Source organism: Narcine bancroftii, chromosome 1 (assembly GCF_036971445.1).
Source record: "Narcine bancroftii isolate sNarBan1 chromosome 1, sNarBan1.hap1, whole genome shotgun sequence".
NCBI lineage: Eukaryota > Metazoa > Chordata > Chondrichthyes > Torpediniformes > Narcinidae > Narcine > Narcine bancroftii.
In genome coordinates this window covers 221586710-221606793 of record NC_091469.1, presented here as the reverse complement: position 1 = coordinate 221606793, position 20084 = coordinate 221586710, and the positions used below count along the sequence as shown (strand labels likewise).

The 20084-nt window shown below is 40.6% G+C and overlaps 2 protein-coding genes and 1 long non-coding RNA gene across 5 annotated transcripts in view; 2 read left to right on the top strand and 1 right to left on the bottom strand.

The window, feature by feature from the left end:
* Positions 1-1184, top strand: part of arb2a (ARB2 cotranscriptional regulator A) — a 502663-nt gene extending 501479 nt beyond the window's left edge. Inside the window, exon 11 of the mRNA XM_069891524.1 lies at positions 1035-1184. Within this exon, the coding sequence (XP_069747625.1) occupies positions 1035-1039 (5 nt within the window). The 3' untranslated portion in view covers positions 1040-1184. The remainder of the gene's footprint in view (positions 1-1034) is intronic.
* Positions 1-19867, bottom strand: part of nr2f1a (nuclear receptor subfamily 2, group F, member 1a) — a 34359-nt gene extending 14492 nt beyond the window's left edge. Inside the window, exons 1-5 of one of the 3 annotated variants that reach the window (XM_069891428.1) lie at positions 18646-19867; positions 17401-17928; positions 15527-15714; positions 11804-11903; positions 9749-10199 (exon numbers count right to left, since the gene is read on the bottom strand). In XM_069891428.1, the coding sequence (XP_069747529.1) occupies positions 10177-10199; positions 11804-11903; positions 15527-15714; positions 17401-17928; positions 18646-19093 (1287 nt within the window). In that variant the 5' untranslated portion in view covers positions 19094-19867 and the 3' untranslated portion in view covers positions 9749-10176. Of the gene's footprint in view, positions 1-9748; positions 10200-11803; positions 11904-14285; positions 15715-17400; positions 17929-18645 lie in introns of those variants that run through there. The other 2 variants (XM_069891444.1, XM_069891439.1) reach the window with 2 other exon arrangements.
* LOC138739452 (uncharacterized) lies at positions 12209-12680 on the top strand. Its single transcript, XR_011342265.1, has 2 exons — positions 12209-12366; positions 12471-12680. It is a non-coding gene; the product is annotated as an uncharacterized lncRNA (long non-coding RNA).
* Positions 19868-20084: the final 217 nt, after the last annotated feature.

Below are 20084 nucleotides of genomic sequence, written 5' to 3'. Positions count from 1 at the left end.
TCGTCAGCATTCCCATGTTAAAGTTTTGTTAGTTTTCATTAATTCTATATGATTGATGTGCTTGTGTCCAAGGTAACAACTGTAGTCCGGTCAGTAGTTAACGATAGATTGCTCGTCACCAGCTTGGGTGAAAGTTATCTGCTCCGCCGTGGAATTATGGTTTTTATTCACTTAAAGCCGAAACTCTTGACTGCTAATTCTCTCGCTCCTCTTAAACAGGGTGCAAGGAAATATAGGACGAGGAAAGAACGATTCTGCGATCTTTATTCAAAATGTGATTTGATATTGCAAATCGAATTGTTTTTTCCTGCCAAATCGATAAACACAATTAGTTCTTGCAACCCCCGGCTAAATTATCCTTTTTTTAACAAAAAATCAAATTCTGGTGCATTTCTTCATGGAAAACGACTGTAATGTTTGTTAGTGCAAGAGTGGGGGGGGGGGGGGGGAGTATTTCGCTCTTCGCTGGTCGGCGTTGGCTGATTCTGACTCCAAGTCCCAATATTTTAATGAAAAATGTACCGAACTCGCGGCTAAACTCTCTGACCTCCGAGCACAAACGGAATGCTGCTGTGGGGCCGCCGTCGAATAAGTCACGAGTTGTTGGTGTAAATTGGAAAGACAAAATAATAGTGTGGCGAGCATCATTAATTGGAATTTTGTTTAGAAAAAGTTTAAACTGTAACCCTAACCCAAATGTTGCGATGATAGATATAAAACATTTTTTATTGTTCAGGATATTTTAGACTATTGCAACTCAGATGTGGCAATAAAATCCGAAGTGCCTACAGCTACAACTGTTTTGATACAAAATGTAATAAAGCGAAACAATTACTGAGCATTATACGCTGTGATCTACATCCACTCTGTACTTAGTGGTGGTGGTGGGGGGGAGGGGGGGGAGGAATCAAAAGCAATACAGCGGACCGGAAAGTGGAATTGTATTAAAATCGAAAACACCTGGACAGCTGTGAATGTGTTTGAAATAAATCTTACAGTGAAACGGCTTAAACCCTCTTCTCTTGGTTATCTAGGTTGACGAAATATAGCGCCACCCAGCGCGCAAGGCGGGAACGTCCGCAGCAGCGCCAGGCTCCTCAACCCGGGGTGAGCAAAAGTCCCCGAAGATGAGACGACCGCAGAGTTAGAAAGAAGACCAACTATCAGATACACTCATGAGCACAAGTCAACGTGATCCACATGGAAAATATCGTGTCGGTGCTAATTGTTTTCAAAAAGTCGATCAAATGTGTACGAAATACGCATTTGTATCTGGTGTTGAATTTTTTTTAAAAAAGAGAAGTGAATGTATCTAAGAGATACTTCGTTTTAAAGGCCAAACTAGATACAACTATCGAAATTAGAACGTTACGACTTACTCGTTCGATTTAATTTAAAATCTTCTATTTTAAACGCAAGATAGGCTTGCTTGAGGATGTTACCAAACTTGCGAAGGCTAATAATTAGAAAATGGAACGGATGCTTAATTACTTTCCATGAATTTACTTTGAGGAAAACATATAAATAGTTCATATTACATTATAGCATAGTGAACACGTTCGTGCCACGGAAATACTCTGGTAACTAATTCCCAAAGTGAAAGAATAGATTGCTGTGTTAATTCATATATCTTCCACCTTTAACTTCGCTCACGCCAGTGGATCAGGAGAGCTTCTCGAACGTCGTTGCAAACCAACGGAAAGCTGATTTCCATGAAGACATTTGAAAGAAAGGCCGGGATTGTTTTTTGCCGACTAATTCAGTAAAATAGCATGACAATCTCAACAAAATTACATTTTGAGTCTTCATTTGTTATCTCGTATTTAAATGAGACTGACGTTTTAAAATGCCGTCGTTATGAGGCATTCCTGTGGACGGCAAGATATCTTCGATATCTTATTACATTGCTTGATCATAGAAGTGTTTTGGGATGAGATCGAACCGAGGACACGAATTCACTGAAATCAAAGATTTTTTTTTAAATGGTATTTCTGTGAAAGATTACTTTAATGTAATATTTGGAATCTGGTATGGACAAAGTTTTCTGATGTGAAAACAATGCCAAAATGGTCAGATTTCTGTAATTGCCTTGCAATAGTTATCTTCAAGAACGGGTTCGATTGTGTTGATCAGCAGTTCATTTGCTTGGAAACACTTTAAACGATTTCTAGTTTTGCTCTCGAAAATATTATAGTGATTTTTTTTTAAATCTTGAAACAGTTAGTGGCCCTGTGCTTTAACTGATGTAATACATTTGCCCTCAGAGGGAGCCTCTGTTCGTGGTTCGCTCTGCGGGAATGGTTTAATATCACGAGTTTGTTTTTAAAGTTGTCCATTTACGCCACCGAAACAACGAATGAGCTTAATTCCTTTATTCGACTGGGTGGCCAGAATGTTCCCACAAATATCATATGGGGATGGGGGGGGGGGGGGGGGGAGAGAGATAGCGTTACGTTGCCCCGTAGTTTATTTGCAACGCCAGGAAAGCCTGCGCGCATCCTTATCTAGCAGGTATGAAAGAGAAAGGGGCGATGGACAAAGGAAGGAAAAGGAAAATATGATCAGTAGTAGAAACTACCAAAGGCTTCTTTCGAGACCGAAAGTCAGTGTTCCTTATATTGCGCTGGCAATATTCTTGTTTTCTCATTCGAAGCCAAACGGCTGATTCGTTCACTTTGCGGTATTGTTTTGGTAAAGACACCTATTGTAAATTCATATACAAATCCAGTGAAAACAAGCGCTAAGGAAGTAAACAATTTCGGACATCATCTCAAAAGCCATTCAACATTTGTACTAAGCAGAACACTGATCAAATTGTACTTTTATACGTCACTGGCAATATGTTTCATCAAAAACATTATTTTAAAAGATACAAACTAGTTTACTAAATTGTATTGTTTTCAGATCCGAATAACCAGAGATTTTTTAAAAGGTTAACTATTGACCGGAAATGCAATGTATATGTATATATGTATATGTATATATGTGTATGTATATAAATATATATCTATATATACATACATATATATGTGTGTATGTGTGTATATATATACATAAATTTATATAAAACAGTGAATGTAGAGTGTCGATTAACATCGATTTATAGCATTAAGAAGCAGAGCATAGATGCCAGCGGCGTTCAGCTCCAGTACATCAGGACGTCAGTAAATATTCCTCTAATGTTTAGGTGGCAGTACAGCTGCCATTATATTTCCCCCCCCCCAAGATTGTGCATACATTGTTTGATTTCATCTTTAGTTTATTGGCGTTTGAAATATGGTACCCAAAGAGATAAGGCACAATAAGTGAGATCAATTGCAAACAATATAAAGAGGCTGCTTAACGTCTGTCGAAATGTTCCTTTTGGTAAGTGGTGTTAATTCCATGCTGCCGGCACTGTAATATTTGCCATTCCATATTAGGCCATCTGTAAATTAAATATTCAGCAGGAGATGAATAAAAAATATTGTTTAAATTGAAGGTGCGTGTCTCAGCTGTACCGTCTTGCGGTCTATAATTGCATACGGTTAGGGAGAATACATTGTGACACCCCGCCTTACCTTAACACTGTCTCTATATCAAACATCCCCACTTACCACATCTGTGTGGTGCAGAACGCAGGGGATTTCAAACTCACTTTGCTGAGCTTCAGAAAACTGAACTTCACCTGAATGTTTAGCTCCCACTCCTTTTGTTTCTTATAAAAGCCACCTCATTCCTTCTGTCCAGTGATAGCTTATTAAACTCTCCTTTGTCCTTCCGTATGCTGTCTTTATAATGTTATGGAGAGCGTGAGTTAAATTTTCGCACAGTAATCACGTGCAAAGTTCGAGGGACGTTAATGTATAATCCGAAGAGCAACAATTTGTAAACCGAGTTTAACCGCCTCAATGAATAGGAAGGAATAATCGCCGAAACGTCAGATTTTCCTTTTTTTTTGTCCCCCATAGAAAGAATATTCGAAATATGCACATGATTTGAATCGTTATCAGACAGAAGAAGGCTACACCGAAATATGGCTCTGAAGTTAAATAAGCGCGATATCACAAAGACTGGTTAAGCTGTGAAAGAAACTTTCCGATAAACTTTAGTTTGATAGAATTTTCGGAGCTCCCCTCCCCTTTGTACTTAAAAGTCCCTTTCAGAAAGTGAGTATTCACAAAGACGTCTCTAAATAGCGCCTTGAAAGGTGTTCGCATGAGGACACTGTCTCCTTTCTAGCAAAAGAGAGCGAAGATCTGACAGGTTTTGTTGTCAGTAGTATAGTGAGAGCTTTCTAAGATATTCGTTTTTCTTTCTCTAAATGCTCCAACTTAATAAAGACCCCCCGTCTTAAAACGTGCATGCCCTGCTGTCTCTGTCCACTCTCTGTCCAGTCCCTAAAGCCCCCACGTGATGTCTGCTAACATAATTTTAATGATTTTGTCAACGTATACAGAATTAATTTTCATAAAAATGCAAAATGAACCACGTCTATTGAAAGAATACCTCCCACCCCCCCCCCCCCACCCCCCACCCCTCCCAACACCAGCCTCCTCCCAGTTTTAGGGCCGAAATGTTGGTCTTTAACTTTAAATACATCCCATTTCAAAAGAAAGGATTTCAAACCTGCAAAAAAAAAAATTGCTCCATTCAGATTAGGAGCGTTTATTTCTTTCTTGGCCTTTGAACAGAGGTCATGTCACTCAGAAAAGGGCCATTCCTTCCCTCTCCCTCTCCCTCCCCATCGGCACAACGACGGCGTTCACTAGCTCTCACTCCAAACAAATCTCGGCCCGGCTGGCTTTAAGGCAACATGCCACAAAGATTAAAGATTTGGCATTTTACAAGAAGACGAGGTGCTCCTGTAATCATAGCAACGGTATGTAGGCCACAAAGTGCTACCAATCGGCTAGTGATGTTCTCCCTGGAGCGCTCGAGTCTCGGCTTGTAGGATTTTTTTTATCGACTGTTGCTGCTTCCCTCCATACCAAGGCTCTCTATGAATTAAAATTAAATATGGCTGACTCAATATCAGCAATAAGCCAAATGTATTAGAAAGGGCGACGCGGCCGGCATAGAATCGTTACCTGGCACATCTAAGTTAAAAAGCGCTTCGCTTACATTATGCGATTTGATGGCATTATCTGTTAGGTTTTTTTTATTCTGCGTTTTTTTCTCGGACTTGCTTGGTTATGCAGGAAAATGTATGTTGACGGGAACGTTTAGTAGTGGATTATTTACGAGGGAATCAGGGGGTCAAGTTCTGGTCTAAGTGGCACATCTGCGAAACATTGAGGCTACTAATTCACCAAAGGATGCGTGGCTTTTTATTGTAGACATATTGGGGAATTAGTAAGAGTCCGCGTCCCCCCCCCCCCCCCCCCGCTCCTTCGCAAGGGGGAGGGGGTCTGATTATATCATGATGTATTGCTGGCTCCACGTTCAATCTGTAACAGTGCAGCTAAAATGTGAAGACGGGGGTTAAAAAAAAGTCTAACAAAACATTCTAGCCATCCATTATGAAGAAAAATAGGAGCCATGCTGAGAAATTAGGTAAATAAATTCTAAATTAGAAGAATATTAACCACAACATCATTCACACAGCTCCACGCCTGTCTATCCTGATGTGCAATTAAATTAAAGCAAATTCACGTAAGAACGTTTTCCGGTTGTAGTGCAGTTTATATTTTTAAAATCTCTATTGTACGTCCTTTATCTCCGTTGGAGATCAGATGAAACAAAGCTTATTTTGGGGCGGAGGGGGTAGGGGAGCAGGGGGGCTTATGCTATATTAAATCTTTAAAAAAAGACTATATGAATGTTCCATGCTTTATCTCATAAACCTGTCCTGAATGTTCAAAGAGAATATGTGCCAGTTCATCAATTTCTCCTTTCTCTTCAAAACGATTCAACATTTACAATAGACCTACCTCGCACATGTCATTGCAGGAAGGCAGATGTTAGTTTTTCATACGTTTCATACAATGACTAGGTACATGCATGTCTCAGCCTCCTCATGTTGTCTGCTAAATGATTATTACTTCAGATGTAGAGAAAACGGAGTGTAATTCAGATCAATCAGACAGCATGTGTGATTTTATTTTGACTTCAGGGAAATTATTTAAATGCTCAAAAGTTTAAAAAAAAGAGAACTGTCCTTTCAGACACATCAAAAACGTGGTACGTGCTAATTGCATTTGTTAGTTTGCATTAACGTGTAATACAATTGAAGTATACGTTCGCAGTGAAAAATATGTTTTATTTGATTTCGCTGTTCTGTGATTTGTATCGTGGTGGGTTAGTTGTGTATATGTAATAATCTATAGAGGGAGTGAGAGACCGTTATTAGATGCAAGAGCCGCGGACTTTTCAATACGTTCGCGTGAAAGCAAGCCACTGATAAAATTGGTCTCAGCATGGTGTATAATTGCAATAGAATGTTTTCAAATAACATTTAAGGAGATAGTTGATCATGGAGTCAAAATCAGACAGGCTGCTGTGCACTCAGAGCGTTCTGACACTATTGAACAAGCCCAAATGTTAGTACAACCATTAATGTTCCTTATTCTTGTTTAATTTTTCACATATGTGTTCGTAATGAAAATGAGGAAATGTGTCCTATCAGTTGTATAATGGCACAATCACACCACCGTCCAAGCCGGACCTCCGCACGCACGGTTATAGTGTGACCTACACGAGGAGAACTTTCTTGCACATTTAATGAAGTAAATATGTCCACATATAAGAATTGTGCACTGTAGAGGATGTCTTTTAAAAATGTATTGACGTCACAGTGATCGCAGTGTACATCAGAAGGAATCTCCTGACGTTTCTACTGCCTGTTTTAGGTTTCATTATGTGTGTTCCAGCAATACTGAGTCCACATCGACATTCCAACAGAACGCATCTCATGTGTCCCCTTGAACTTCAATGACGAGTTTTCACTCTGCACTTTATATGTGATCGACATGTTTCCATTTACTTTACCATTCCCCGAACGCCAGGTCCACAAACCAAAGTCGTTCTCCCCACCTTCCCCGCCACCCATCCGATCCCCCATCTTCTTTCCTCTATTTGACTTGGCATTTAATAGCCATCCTTTAGAACTCTTGTAGCAAGTCACAGTTCCAAAATATGTTTCCCCGTGAGTTCGCTCACCATGTTCATAACCGTGTCTGTTATAAATTAATTCCTGTTCCATATTTTTGCAACCTTTGACTTCTCTTCCGTCCGCCCATCTCCACATCCACCCACACACCCACACACACGTAAATATAACTAAGATGCACATGCCACGTGTTGATACATTTGCACTTAATGACAACCTACGTCCAATCTCAATAGAAATAAAGCTCTTACTTTTTGCAGATATTCCCCTCTGGCGGCTGCCTTCTTTAATTATGTGTACTAGATTTCTTCCCTGTGGTAAAAACAAGCCTGGTGTTTTGGATGGAATCTCGATGCAGTGTTTTTTTTTTTCAAAAAAAGGGACTTAGTGCCCCAACCCCAAAAGCTCCTAGATAAGTGCAGATTGAGACATATCGGGTTCCTTATAAAAGGATCATTTCATGTGGGAGGTTGGACACAAAGTTTGGACTCGTGACTTGCATTCCTGAGCGACATGCATATTTTAGAACAACAAAGCAGGCAAGGAACAAGGCTTAGAGCAAAACAAAAACGTAGAGTCTGAGTGATGAGAATCAGTATTCAAAAAATGATATCCTATACCTGCTGTTCTTTCAGAACTCTGGATAACTGCAATGACAACTTGTGAGAATTTTGGTTCAATTAATTGGATTGTTGATTAGTTGAATTCGAGGTAGAACATGCAACAATTAAAATGACTGACGAAAAGGCCAGTGGTGATCCCGACAGTGTGCATCAGTAAAATGTGAAGTATTTTCCCAGACCCAGCGCGCTGCCACCGACTTGGCTTGTAGTGATTCCGTTCCTTATGTAATGAGTTCAGTTATTAATGGGTATCAAATGAGGGGAAACTCAGACGAAATGGTGACAGCTGAAGAAATGGGCCGCATCACACGGCGTGTGAAACCACAATTTAATGCTTGTTGCCAAAAAAGATGCCTGATTGCTTTATTCGTTTCCTTCATGTAGCATGTGGTTCTAAAGGTGGAAAGTGAAAACTGCAAATCGGGTCGAAGTATCATGTAAACGTGTCCTGTGCAGTTCAACGACACTGCCACGTTCTTCTCTCAACGGGATCGATTATTACTTCTCCTATGAAGCGCGATATGTGGAAATTTGAGCCCCGGGAGCAATAATAAAAAAGAAGAAATAAAGACAAAACGGGGAAACAAATAGTTAGGGCGTAGATATCTCTGTTAGTTGTCAGTGCAAGTCCATGGCGCGATAATGCTAATGCAGTTCTGCCGTGGAAGCTGGAACTGCGCGCGCCTGTGTTGGGATCGATACCTGACCCATTGGTTTGGGCAATGTCTTATCGGGCCAAGAAATGATATTATCACCCTTGAACATTATATACAACAAATGTCTTTTTAAACCAACACACACGGCTCGCTTACAGAATGCACATCGCTACACCGTTTCAAAAAAAAAGTCCTATACGAATAGAATGCTTAATGTTCTGTATCTTTTATTTTTAATCCATTGCCGCAACTTGATCTGAAATTCTAGACATGTACGTACACAATTATGCAGCCGTCGCCTTGCCGGGTAACACTTTTGAGTCTGATACTGACTGTGTCTGGTCTTCTGAGGACAAGTGTGATTGGGATGGGGTGGTAGGGAGTGGGGGTTCTTCGTGACTGGTGTCTGGGGTAGGGGGAGGGTTGGAGCAGACGAATCTGAGTGAGCGAGAGAGAGAGAGAAAGAGAAAGAGAGGGAAAGAGAGAAAAAGCGAGAGAGAGAGAGAGAAGCTACAATGTCTTTTTAAAAATTTTGTTGCAAAGCTTTTTTTAAGAATGTCTAGTATTTGTCTAGTAAACGGTGATTCTACCAAATCCTGCTTATGACTTTATCAAGAGAGAAAATACATTTGCAATCCAGCAACGTTGTTGACAAAGTGACCTAAATGCATCTAACAAGTGTTACCCCAACCTCATCCCCACACATGACCTGCTCACTGGATCACTTTTCCCCAAAACATACACAGGCATGCACACACACTTTTGCCTATAAAATGTTTCTTAAGAAAGCATAGTAACCGTTGAAATGTAAGAACTTTTGACCGGAGGCATCAACGATTAAATATCCAGCATGCAACTGCATTTTTTTTCTGAACACTGGTGGAAACAAAACTTCTACTCTTTGAAAAGTAAGTGACTTTCCTTACAAGAACAACAAGTTTGCATTTCAATCAAATAAATGGCGATTCTATTTCTTTGGTCTGAGAGTAAGGTGGTCATGGGGTTCCCAGCGGTTGACAACAAGAATCTAGGTTGTGCCCTCTTCTGAAAGATAGCGAAGTGTGTGATGTGAAATTTTTGTTGATTTTTTAAATGGTGTGGTTGGTAGACGCTGGAACTCGGATTCATCGATGTGGAGTTTGAAGCGTTTTCCTGACAAGTGAGTATAATAAATGAGAATCGCTTTCAGATGGATATTTCAGTCGTGAAATTGCGCCCAGCTGGTTGTGTAAGCAAACAAATAATCTCATGTAAGATTCTCGACTTGTAGGTTGATGAATAGAATACGACATCGGTAAATGGGCATTTAGCTCATTTAGGAATAAAACTCTTGGCTCTCTAAATGAAAGACACGGAGACGCCATGTACCCAGAACAAGTCGTTATTTAAAAAAAAGTTTTATTAGTTTCCACTGCTTCACACACATTTTGCCATTAATTCCAAATGTCACTCAATTACAACCAAATCGTCAGTGCAAGAATTGAACGAGTCCTGACTTCAAACGCACGTACGAAGATTAATAGATTAGTTTTTTTTAAAAAATATTTGGTTCGGAAGTGCGAGAACCTAGAAGGTAAATGTATTTTTTTCCCCCTGTTTGACAAATGGCACCTGCCTGTAAAATAAAACCACCTTTCTCTTCAACCGCTCTGGGGCAGGGCGTCCAATTTGGGTGTTTTAAAAACAAATTACTTTTTCAGGATTAATCTGAAACCCTCGCGTTCTCCAGAACCATGTTGAATATGACACCAAGGGATTCGTTCTGCAGCTTAAAATCAGGCTTATCAAATATCTTTGTTTTATTTTGCTATTTTTTAAAGCGTTCTGACACTGTAAAGAAAAGTGACAAGAGTTTAGTGGTAAAAATAGGCAGGTGGAATGAAAATAAATTCATTATGCTTAACTGGGATTGTAATGAACACATATTAAAAGAAATGGTTCAAACAACAGACAGACAGTACTTAGCCTTTACATAGTTAGATCCCTAAGGACTTCCCTTATGATTTTTTAAAAAAACAAACAGTATGGTTACATCAGTTTGAAATAATACCTGAAAAACACTGGCAAATTCATTTCAGGAACTGAAATCAGCAAAAAAAAGGGAGAAATTAATTAGAATGAGAGAATGATAAGTTAATGAAAATGAAAACTCAGAAAAAGGGACATTGCAAAGCAGCATATGTACAATTTAACAATCAAGACATTAAATAGGTCTCCAAGATGAACTCGGGGATTAAACAAGAAGGAAGGCAACTGTGAATATTCAGGCAAATAGAGAGGACAGACGTCCAGCAATGCTTCAGGTAATGGACTCAAACATTCGGAGAAACAATAGCAGCAAGGGAGTGTTTCACCGAGTTTAATCCGAACTGTGGTTTGAGAGAGAGGGAGAGAGAGAAAGAGAGGGAGAGAGAAAGAGAGAGAGAGAGAGAAAGAGAGAGAGAGAGAGAGAGAGAGAGAGAGAGAGCATCAAAGAAAGTCGAAGAATCAAAACCACAAGATTTTAGGGAATAATTGTTGTGATTCGGGGAAAAGAAATGGATTAGGAAGGATGAAGAAAACCGATTCAATTCTATACCAAACAGCTCAATAATGGAACTGAAATGTGCTTTTACCTTTTTTAAAATAAGGGGCACAACGAGTTGTGAAGAATAAAACATAATTGCAAGCTAAACATATTTTAGTATATGAACATTGCCCATCTGGTTTCATGTTTTAATAAATACAGTTAAATATACACACATATCCTGCATTTAATTTTCCAGACTCGTGTTCAGATTAATTTATGCAATATTGGCAATATTAAACCCCCCATCAACAACCAGCTTCCATTTCCCAAAATATGTTATAAACCCCTTTCTTCCCCCTCCACCCCCCCCCCCCACCCAGCTTTGCAATTTCCACTGGTGAATGTACAACTGGGTATATCTCGTTGCTCCAACTACCCCCAACAACCCAATATCCCACCGCACATCACAAATGATCCTTTAAACGCCCTAGATTTTTCTGAAACCCTTTCTTCAATTCAGGGCCTCATTTCATTGAGGGTGTGTTCCTCGGGCATAACTCTAATCCACTCTCTCATATTAACTACGCTGCAAAGTCAATGGTTAAAAGTCACGATGTCACAGATATTAAATGCATCTTGGAAAAATAATATGAGAGTCTTGTTTTTAACGTCAGAAGAATTTATTGGGGAGAAAAGAACAGCGTGATTATAAATTAAATAATTTGCAAAAAATTATTTCAAATAGGAAAGGAACAGAAAGGAGCATTTAAATAAAACAGTTGTGTGTGAAAACGTGTTTTATTACGTTAAAAAAAATCACAATTTTGATTGAAATTAATCATTGTTGTACGTAGAGCACAACTAAATAATGCAAATATAAGTAGCTAGAGGACAACTCCAGGACACCAAAGTATAATCTACGTACCAGTCAGATTGGCCATACATTGTAAAATTTCCATCTTTAAAAAAATCTTGACGACATAAATTAAACTACGGATTTTTTTCTCCAAGATGCGTTGATTTTTCTGTTTCAAATGTAAAGGCTGAAATTAGTCAGAAGAAAATAATATTTTTAGGTGCGTCAAAATCCTTTGAAGACCACCATATTTATTTATTGCCGTTTGGTGTAAAGGAGTCTGGCTTCACGTGTCATCAATGTATTTGAGTAGACCCTCCAAGCAAAGGGAAGCTTTTAACATTAACGTGCTTATCCATCCCCAGTACAATCGGTGTTTCCCCCCCCCCCCCCCACCCTCCCCACCCCCAGCCTGCATGGCTGCATCACAATGCGTTGTCAAATGCAACAAATAAATGTAAAAAAATTCAATTATCTAGAGCTGAAATTAAACTCCACTCTCAGTTTAAACATAAATATTGTGTGATGATCTAGACTGCTTTTGAAAGAACTGTTACTATTTGAATATCCAACTTAAATGTCTTGCTCGAAAAATCTACCGCCTAGTGACAGAGTTACATTTCATGGGAAATGTAAATTAAAAATAACAAAGCAAGAGAACATTTTGGGAATAAGGCCTTTGGCTGTTTGAGCATAGATATTAACGATTTGTCAATTTCACAAAATGTCTTCACAGGTTTAAAGTAGTCGGAGTTAAAAATGGACTCGATTAGTTATTAAACAACACGTCCTCAGTGTACACATACGTCTTCAGGATGAAGAACGTGGAATGCAGTATTGACACAGTGAGAGACCTGCGTATTCAATGCCATCATGGACAACATCAAGACTGTTACTTTCTGTGGAATGGAATCGCGCGATATTAAAGGGAGAGATTGCTACATAAGGAGGAATCAAGTCTTACATCTCACATGAAATAGAAAAGATTTGTTTATGTATCTTAAGTCAAAAAGATAATTAGAAATAGAGCTTTAAAATAATGGAAAAACATTTTTTGGAGCGCATCTCCTACCCCCACAGTTCTTGACATGAAAGACCACGGGACGCCCTATTCTACTCTTAACGAACAAGTTTAGAAAGTATTTTAATTGGATTTGACGGTGAAACGATGAAAAATCATTATCTTTTTTCGGGCTTTGATGTCTATGGGCGACCGCACAAGGGTAATGTGAAAGTCCGGGTTGAAGGAACTAGGGGCCTAGGGGCAAGGCTCACAGCGCCAACAGACAATAAGTTGTAGTGGAGCCCAATGAAACTATACTTCGCTCTCTGAAATATCCATAATGTTAAGTGTAACCTGGACGTGCTCAGTTATGTTTGTTTTAATTTGGTTCTTTATCTTGACTGCGTAGACATGTATGTAAAGTTTTACTGCAGATGTTGTTATTCGCTGCATACAAACAAGCGCAGGAAAACGTATACAGACAATTCATTTACACGTTAATTATTCCATCTAAAAGAGTCCATGGCCATCATCTTGTGTATCCTGCAGTTTTGCGACTAGAATGTTAAAAACCCCAAGCGGCCAGATAGTAGGTTCTCGTTAAATGGACATAGAACTAGAAAGCTTGGCGAGGCAACTGAAAGTGCGCGCGCGCGCGCGCACACCCACCGACACACACCCATCCAGACACACACACACACACACACACACACACACACCCACCCATCCACACCCACCCATCCACACACACACACACACACACCCACCCATCCACACCCACCCATCCACACACACACACACACACACCCACCCATCCACCCACACACACGCACACACACACACACACCCACCCATCCACACACACACCCACACACACACACCCACCCATCCACACACACACCCACACCCACCCATCCACACACACACACACACACACACCCACACCCACCCATCCACATCCACCCCCACCCACCCATCCACACACACACCCACCCACCCCCACCCACCCATCCACACACACACACACCCACACCCACCCATCCACACCCACCCATCCACACACACACACTACTTTCACTCCCACCAGCACAGAGACATTTGCTGCCACTTTCTCAGATACACAGTGTGCCTTGTGCTGCTTTACTCGGTTGGTTGTTACGTTTAATTTCGATGCAGAGTTGTTAAAGAAAGCTCTCCCATGACAGTGTGTGCTAGAGGTTTGACCCGGATTATAAAACATTAATGAAAGCAGCAACTGCACAACTGAAACTGAAATCTACAACAGCCTGCTCTGGGCAAGGCACAGCAGCCTTTAAATCTACACTGCATAGAAAAGATAGGGTTTTCAAATCTTTCATTTTTTTAAAGTTCAGATATAACTTCAGTGCTCCTTGTTAGACCAAGAGGAGAGAAACATGATAATTATATGATTATTAAGACCCGGCAGATTATTTTTCAATATATCCCTGGGAGGGGAGTCCTCTAAAATGTATATTGTTCGCCATTGAACTGAGAACATCTCCAGTGAACAGATAACACAGACACGGCTACGATAGATCTCTTTTATATCACTTTTGTAACTGTTCCAACATAACAACCATTTTACAAGAATATTCCATCATTCCCACAGAACAACGCCACAGTACAGCGTTTGCAAGAGTACAGCGCTTGTACTTTTTTTAGACGTTGTGGTTTTAAGTCTACAGGTAAACAGGCTTGGCAGTTTGGTTACATGATTAAAAACTGAGGAGTGGAGCGTGATTTAGAGGCCTGGTGGTGGGGTTCAACAGAAAAGTAATACTTTTTATTTCCATGTGGAAAATTGGAGACAATGCGGAGGTGGTATGGGTGCGGTTCTCATAAACAAAATTTAAAAAATAATCAAGATTAGTCCCGAATATAAAACAGCAACTTCGGTCAAACTAATTTCATAGTTCATGGAGACCTCTGTTAAACCAAAGAGAGAAGTGCCTTGGACTTCAGAGCAAAACTACAGAGGCAGTGGGAACCGGCCCAGAATACAAATGTTCTTTAGAGGGTCCGCTGCGTGAAAGTTTAAAAACATGTTTTCTCTATTAACATTTCGGAGTGCTTTCATAATCTGATCACTTTTTAAAACGTCAGTTTCGCCAATACTGCAGGCTAGTTGATACGCTTAAAGCGACAAAGTTTGTTTTTAAACGTTGTGCTAAATTATTTTATTTATTTGTTTAATTCTGATTTTAATTCTTGGAGAACATAGTTGACGACATAAATCGCACTCGTTATATGAAGCAAAAGGTCATATAAAAATTAGTATAGAATCACAGAAAACCTGGTTTGGAACCAGAAAAAAATACAAAACAGATATAGATACACAGACACAACAAATTTATAATTATTTGGAAAATGTTATTTTCCCCCTAATTTCTGATTTGTTTTAAAATGCGCATACGATGGGTTTTTTTTAATTTTACAAAAAAGAAAATAAAGACTAATATTTTACAAAATGATAAACAATGTTTGTGGTAAGTTTGGCTCTACATATGATGCAGTTCAGTTCCTTTTCACAGAATAAATCCCACAGTCAACAGCTCGGCCTCTTGGAAGGTCCTTTTATTTTCACAGATAGCATCCTATAGGAACTTTCAAGTCCATGAATAGAGAGGGAGTTTCGCCTAAAATGCTTTTGTTTTTTTTTGGGGAGGGGTGTCCTTCTCTCATCATTGGATGGACATATAAGGCCAGTTGAAGCTGCTCCCCGACAGTAACATATCTCTGATGAGGGTTTCAATTGGTGTTTTACCTACCAAACGGACGAAGAAGAGCTGTTCGATAACCGAAGAGGAGACGGTACGAAGAGAAGGCAGTCGCAGTAAGAGCTTGCCAAAACGGCTCGGTTGGTTTGGATACTGGCTCCTCACATATTCCTCTAGAGCACACTGAGATTTCTCCTGCAGGCTTTCTATATGGGCAGCATCCGACAGGCCACAGGCATCTTGACAGCCGAAGAAAAACAGAATTAGTGCCGCTATCAGCCTATCTTTTGTTTTATTTTAATCCTGGTTTATTGTTTTGATATCAATCCACAACTCCCCCCCCCAACCCCTTCTTACACTCACACACAGAAACACACACACACACACACACACACACACACACACACACACACACACACACACACACACACACACACACACACACACACACACACACACACACACACACACACACGCACCAAGCAGCTGGTGGACAAGATATCTGATAACACGAACAGATTTTGTTGCAAATATTTTGGTCCGATGGTAATAAACGATAGTAAAAAATATTGGGTTATAGATAACAAAGGCACTCTTAAATAATAAGTAGAGATGTACGCCATTTCCTGCAGAGAAAGGAGCCGGAGACGGAACAGTGTGTGATAGATACTGGTATGTGTCATTGTTTACAGCATGCGTTACACATGCTTTCTGTGCATTCCACTGCAATGCAGTTTTTTTTTCTTACTTCTATTGAACACACAAGGCAACCCAGTACTGAATTATATCAAAGAGTACAATGAAGAAGTCGTGTTATCCATGCATACATCACTCACACAAAAAGGACAATCGTAATATGGTGCTAAACCTCTATGCTGGCACTTTGGCAGGGCAGCTATGTTAACGAAGTGTCTGCAGCACTTTCTAATTAAATATAGAAATATAGTCCAATGAAGACAAAGTTCATCCCAGTGACTGGAGCCTGGGGTTTTGAACAAATGGTCTGCAAAATAACATTTGGTGAATGAAAATAATCCAGTGTATTAGTGCACGATATTTGTGGAACCCTGTAGAATTTGGAACATTTTGCTGAACAAAAAGGTTCAGACGGTAATGTTTTAATTTTGAACGATTTGAAACCGCTTTAATTTGCTTGCTTAGAAACCATATTTTAGCATACGAATTAATAAAAGTGAAATAGGAAGTATGGGTCACGATCCAGCACTTGGAAAGCATCCGGAACGAGAGGTTGAAATTGCTCTTTAGAAATCTAAGGTATAAACACAAAAATTCTTCTGTAGGCTTCAATAACTTTAAGCGGCCCTTACTTACAGGATATCGAGAAAGGAAAAAAAAAAGCCCGAGAGGGTATGCAAAAGCTCTTAGCTGTGGAGAACTTGGACAGTGTTGAGAAAAGCTTCCTCTGAATTCCCCTCTGGCTAAAAATCAAAACAAGTTTGGTCAAAACTGGAAGAGGTACTCGCAGTGGTGGTGGGAGGCGGAGTGATGGTGGTGTTGCGGATATAAAGCACTGGAATAGATCTGTGCAATGTATTTTTCCAGCAATAATCGCATTGCGATTTATTTACCTTCTGTTTTGCTTTTAACTTACTTTGTTCTATTTACCAATAGATTGCAGGATGAAGTATAGCTTATGAAGGTTTTGCAGCTGTGGAAAACGCAGCTACTTGGTAATATTTACTGATCAGTCTCAAATTTATATTAACAATTTATTTAGTAAAACACGCTGGATAAATAAATTATTTGTATAATACCTGACATATCATTGCATACATAAAGAAGCCACAATCGTCTATCTCTTCTTGACCCTGCACTGTTATTGTACAGGATGAACACCATTATTGATTTAGATCCATATTACTGAACTTTGTCTGCTTCGCCCTGCCTTCGTACCCACTCCTTACCTGATGTGAATAACACAATAGCTTTAAGACAGCTGTATTCTGCCGAGTCAACGTGGAGAGCTTTCAGTTTTTCGACTTGTTCCTGGAAGATCCTTATGTGATCCATGAAGGCAACGACCCTGTCTGCGGACATCGGTGAAGCATGGAGGCCGGCTGCAGCCAGCAGAGGAGCCACATGCAACGGCATCGAACACTGGGCAGCATTAAGCACAAACAATTCACTCCAAGTCAGCCTTAGCAGAGCCACCTGATCTGTGATCTGAAGATCTGGGAAAAAAGGAATATTCCTCGCCCATTCCACAGCGCTGAAAAGCAATCTTGCAGCCAGCTCGCAAATGTTCTCGATCCCCATGATGTTGTTGGGTTGCATACATTGACTCCCATACCGAGAGGTTGGGTAAGGCTCGGCCCGCAGTAGTAAGGAGATGTATCCAGACAGATAGCAATGGCCGTTCAAAGGGTCCCCATTCGTCAACGCGTACTGGCCTGGGTTTGGCTGAGTTGGAGGCATTCTTCCTCGCTGAACCGCTGACAGAAAGAAAAAAAGGAGAGGAAATGTACATCCACAGAGCGCAGTGCAACACACCCGAAGCTTCGGAAACGCATTGTTTTTATTACATTTAAAAATTACATTTTTTAAAAAAGTTCACAAATAATCACGAATTCCCGTGCAAAATTTCAATATTTGACATGTTAGAAATTAGCCATATAAAACAGTAAACACTAAACATAGCTTTACCCGTCGAAGCAGACCACATTATGTCTGTTAAAGAAACCTCAAGCACATAACATTGCAGAAAGAATGGCTGGATGAAAAAAAAACTCCCCCAAACTGTACCACCCACCCACGGTTACAATTGGAAAATTCTCCAAACATCTAATGCATGAATGCAAACGATTAACTTACAATTACAGGGGGGAAAAGACCGATGTATTAACCATTTGAATCCACAAAAATATGGAGCCATGCTTGTAATTGTTAAACTCATATCAACTTTGAAGCTGGGTGGTTGGGGACGTTTTAAGATGAACTAAAGCTGAAATATGTATATATTTTAAGAATACAATTGGCAACCAGCATCTTTATCAGAATCAATTGTATTTTACAATTAACTGGCTGGACTCAACTGATTTAGAATCAGCAATTGCCAGAGCATTTGATGAGACTGAATCAAAATCAGGCAATGGGAGATTTTAAGGTCTGATCTCACATTTACAGAGGTTATTAATACAATAAATATTCACCTTCCCGTCTCATCCCAACTTTGAGGCATTTTTTCAGACGACAGTATTGACATTGATTGCGGTGGTGTTGGTCTATAGGACAATTCCGGTTGGCACGACATGTGTACGTTAAGTTTCGCCGAACACTTCTCTTGAAGAAACTTTTGCAGCCCTCACATGTGAACTGGCCGTAGTGCTTTCCGCTGGATTTATCCCCACACACGACACATTCGATATGCTGCTGTTGGCTGGGCTGCTGTTTCTCACTGCCTGGCTGGACGCTCTGACTGCTGCCTCCGAGCGGAGTGGACGGCGGCCCTGGCTGGCCCGGGGTCTGTGGGGTGTGGGGAGCACCCGACGTCGCCTGCTGCCCCTGCTGCTGGCCCGGCTGCGCTTGTGCAGACTGGCCGCCCTGAGCTCCGGCCACGTCGTCCTGAGGATCTCGCCAAGTACTAACTACCATTGCCATATCTCGGGCCCAAAAAGTGCGGGAAAACAAGTTGATCGCACGGATTTTTTTTTTTTTGTCCTGTTAGTAGGGAGCAAAGTTGGATGGTGGTAACAGAAATGAAGACGGAGTGAGTGAGAGAGAGAGAGAGAGAGAGAGAGAGAGAGAGAGAGAGAGAGAGAGAGAGAGCGAGGGGGATACAACTGCGATCAAAGCAACTCACTCAGACCCACACACACAAGGAGCAGTGAATGAATGAGTGTTGATCAACAGTAACCGAAGCAAGTGGGCTCCAAAAAGGAATTAAAAAAAAGATCCCGATCAGGGTACGTAAGTGTCGGGAGGCCAGATCCAGGGCAACACGCAGTCAGCCATTCAGGAAAGGAATATAGGAGGGAACGAGGGGTTAAAGATGATAGGAGTTGGGGGGTGGGGGGGGGGGGAAGAAAAGAGACGATCACAATTCGAAGGGGACACACAGGGAAAAAAATAACCACGCGATCCGAAGTAAAGTATGGCGAGTGCTAAATCCCTTCTTCGAAGATCTGAATTGTCAGAGAGAGGAAAAAAAACTCACCAGGACAAAAAAAAAGGACGACCGACTCTAAAACGCCCTATTTTCACCTCTCATGCGGAGTGGAGAGAGAAAGGGAGGCAAGAAAAAAAAACAACTAATAGAATATGCAAGGGGGAGACAAAATGAATGCGTTTAAACGGGAAGACTAGCGGAGCAATTTTTCCGAAAGGGGGATCTGCGCGAATGTCTGTATATAGTGAACTTTGACACTACTATTGAAACTGACACGTTTCTATGGAGATCGCTGCCTTATATGGAGCTCATGTCAAGGAGCCAAGAGAGGGGCTGTTGGCAACTGATAATCAAAGGCGACTGGTCATAGCCCTGAATTGGGGCTGGGGAGGCTAAGGTTAGCCAGCCTCCTGCTCACTATTGGTTAGCCGTCTTATTTATTACCTACGACGCTCTGACAAGCAAAATTTACATTAGATCTTC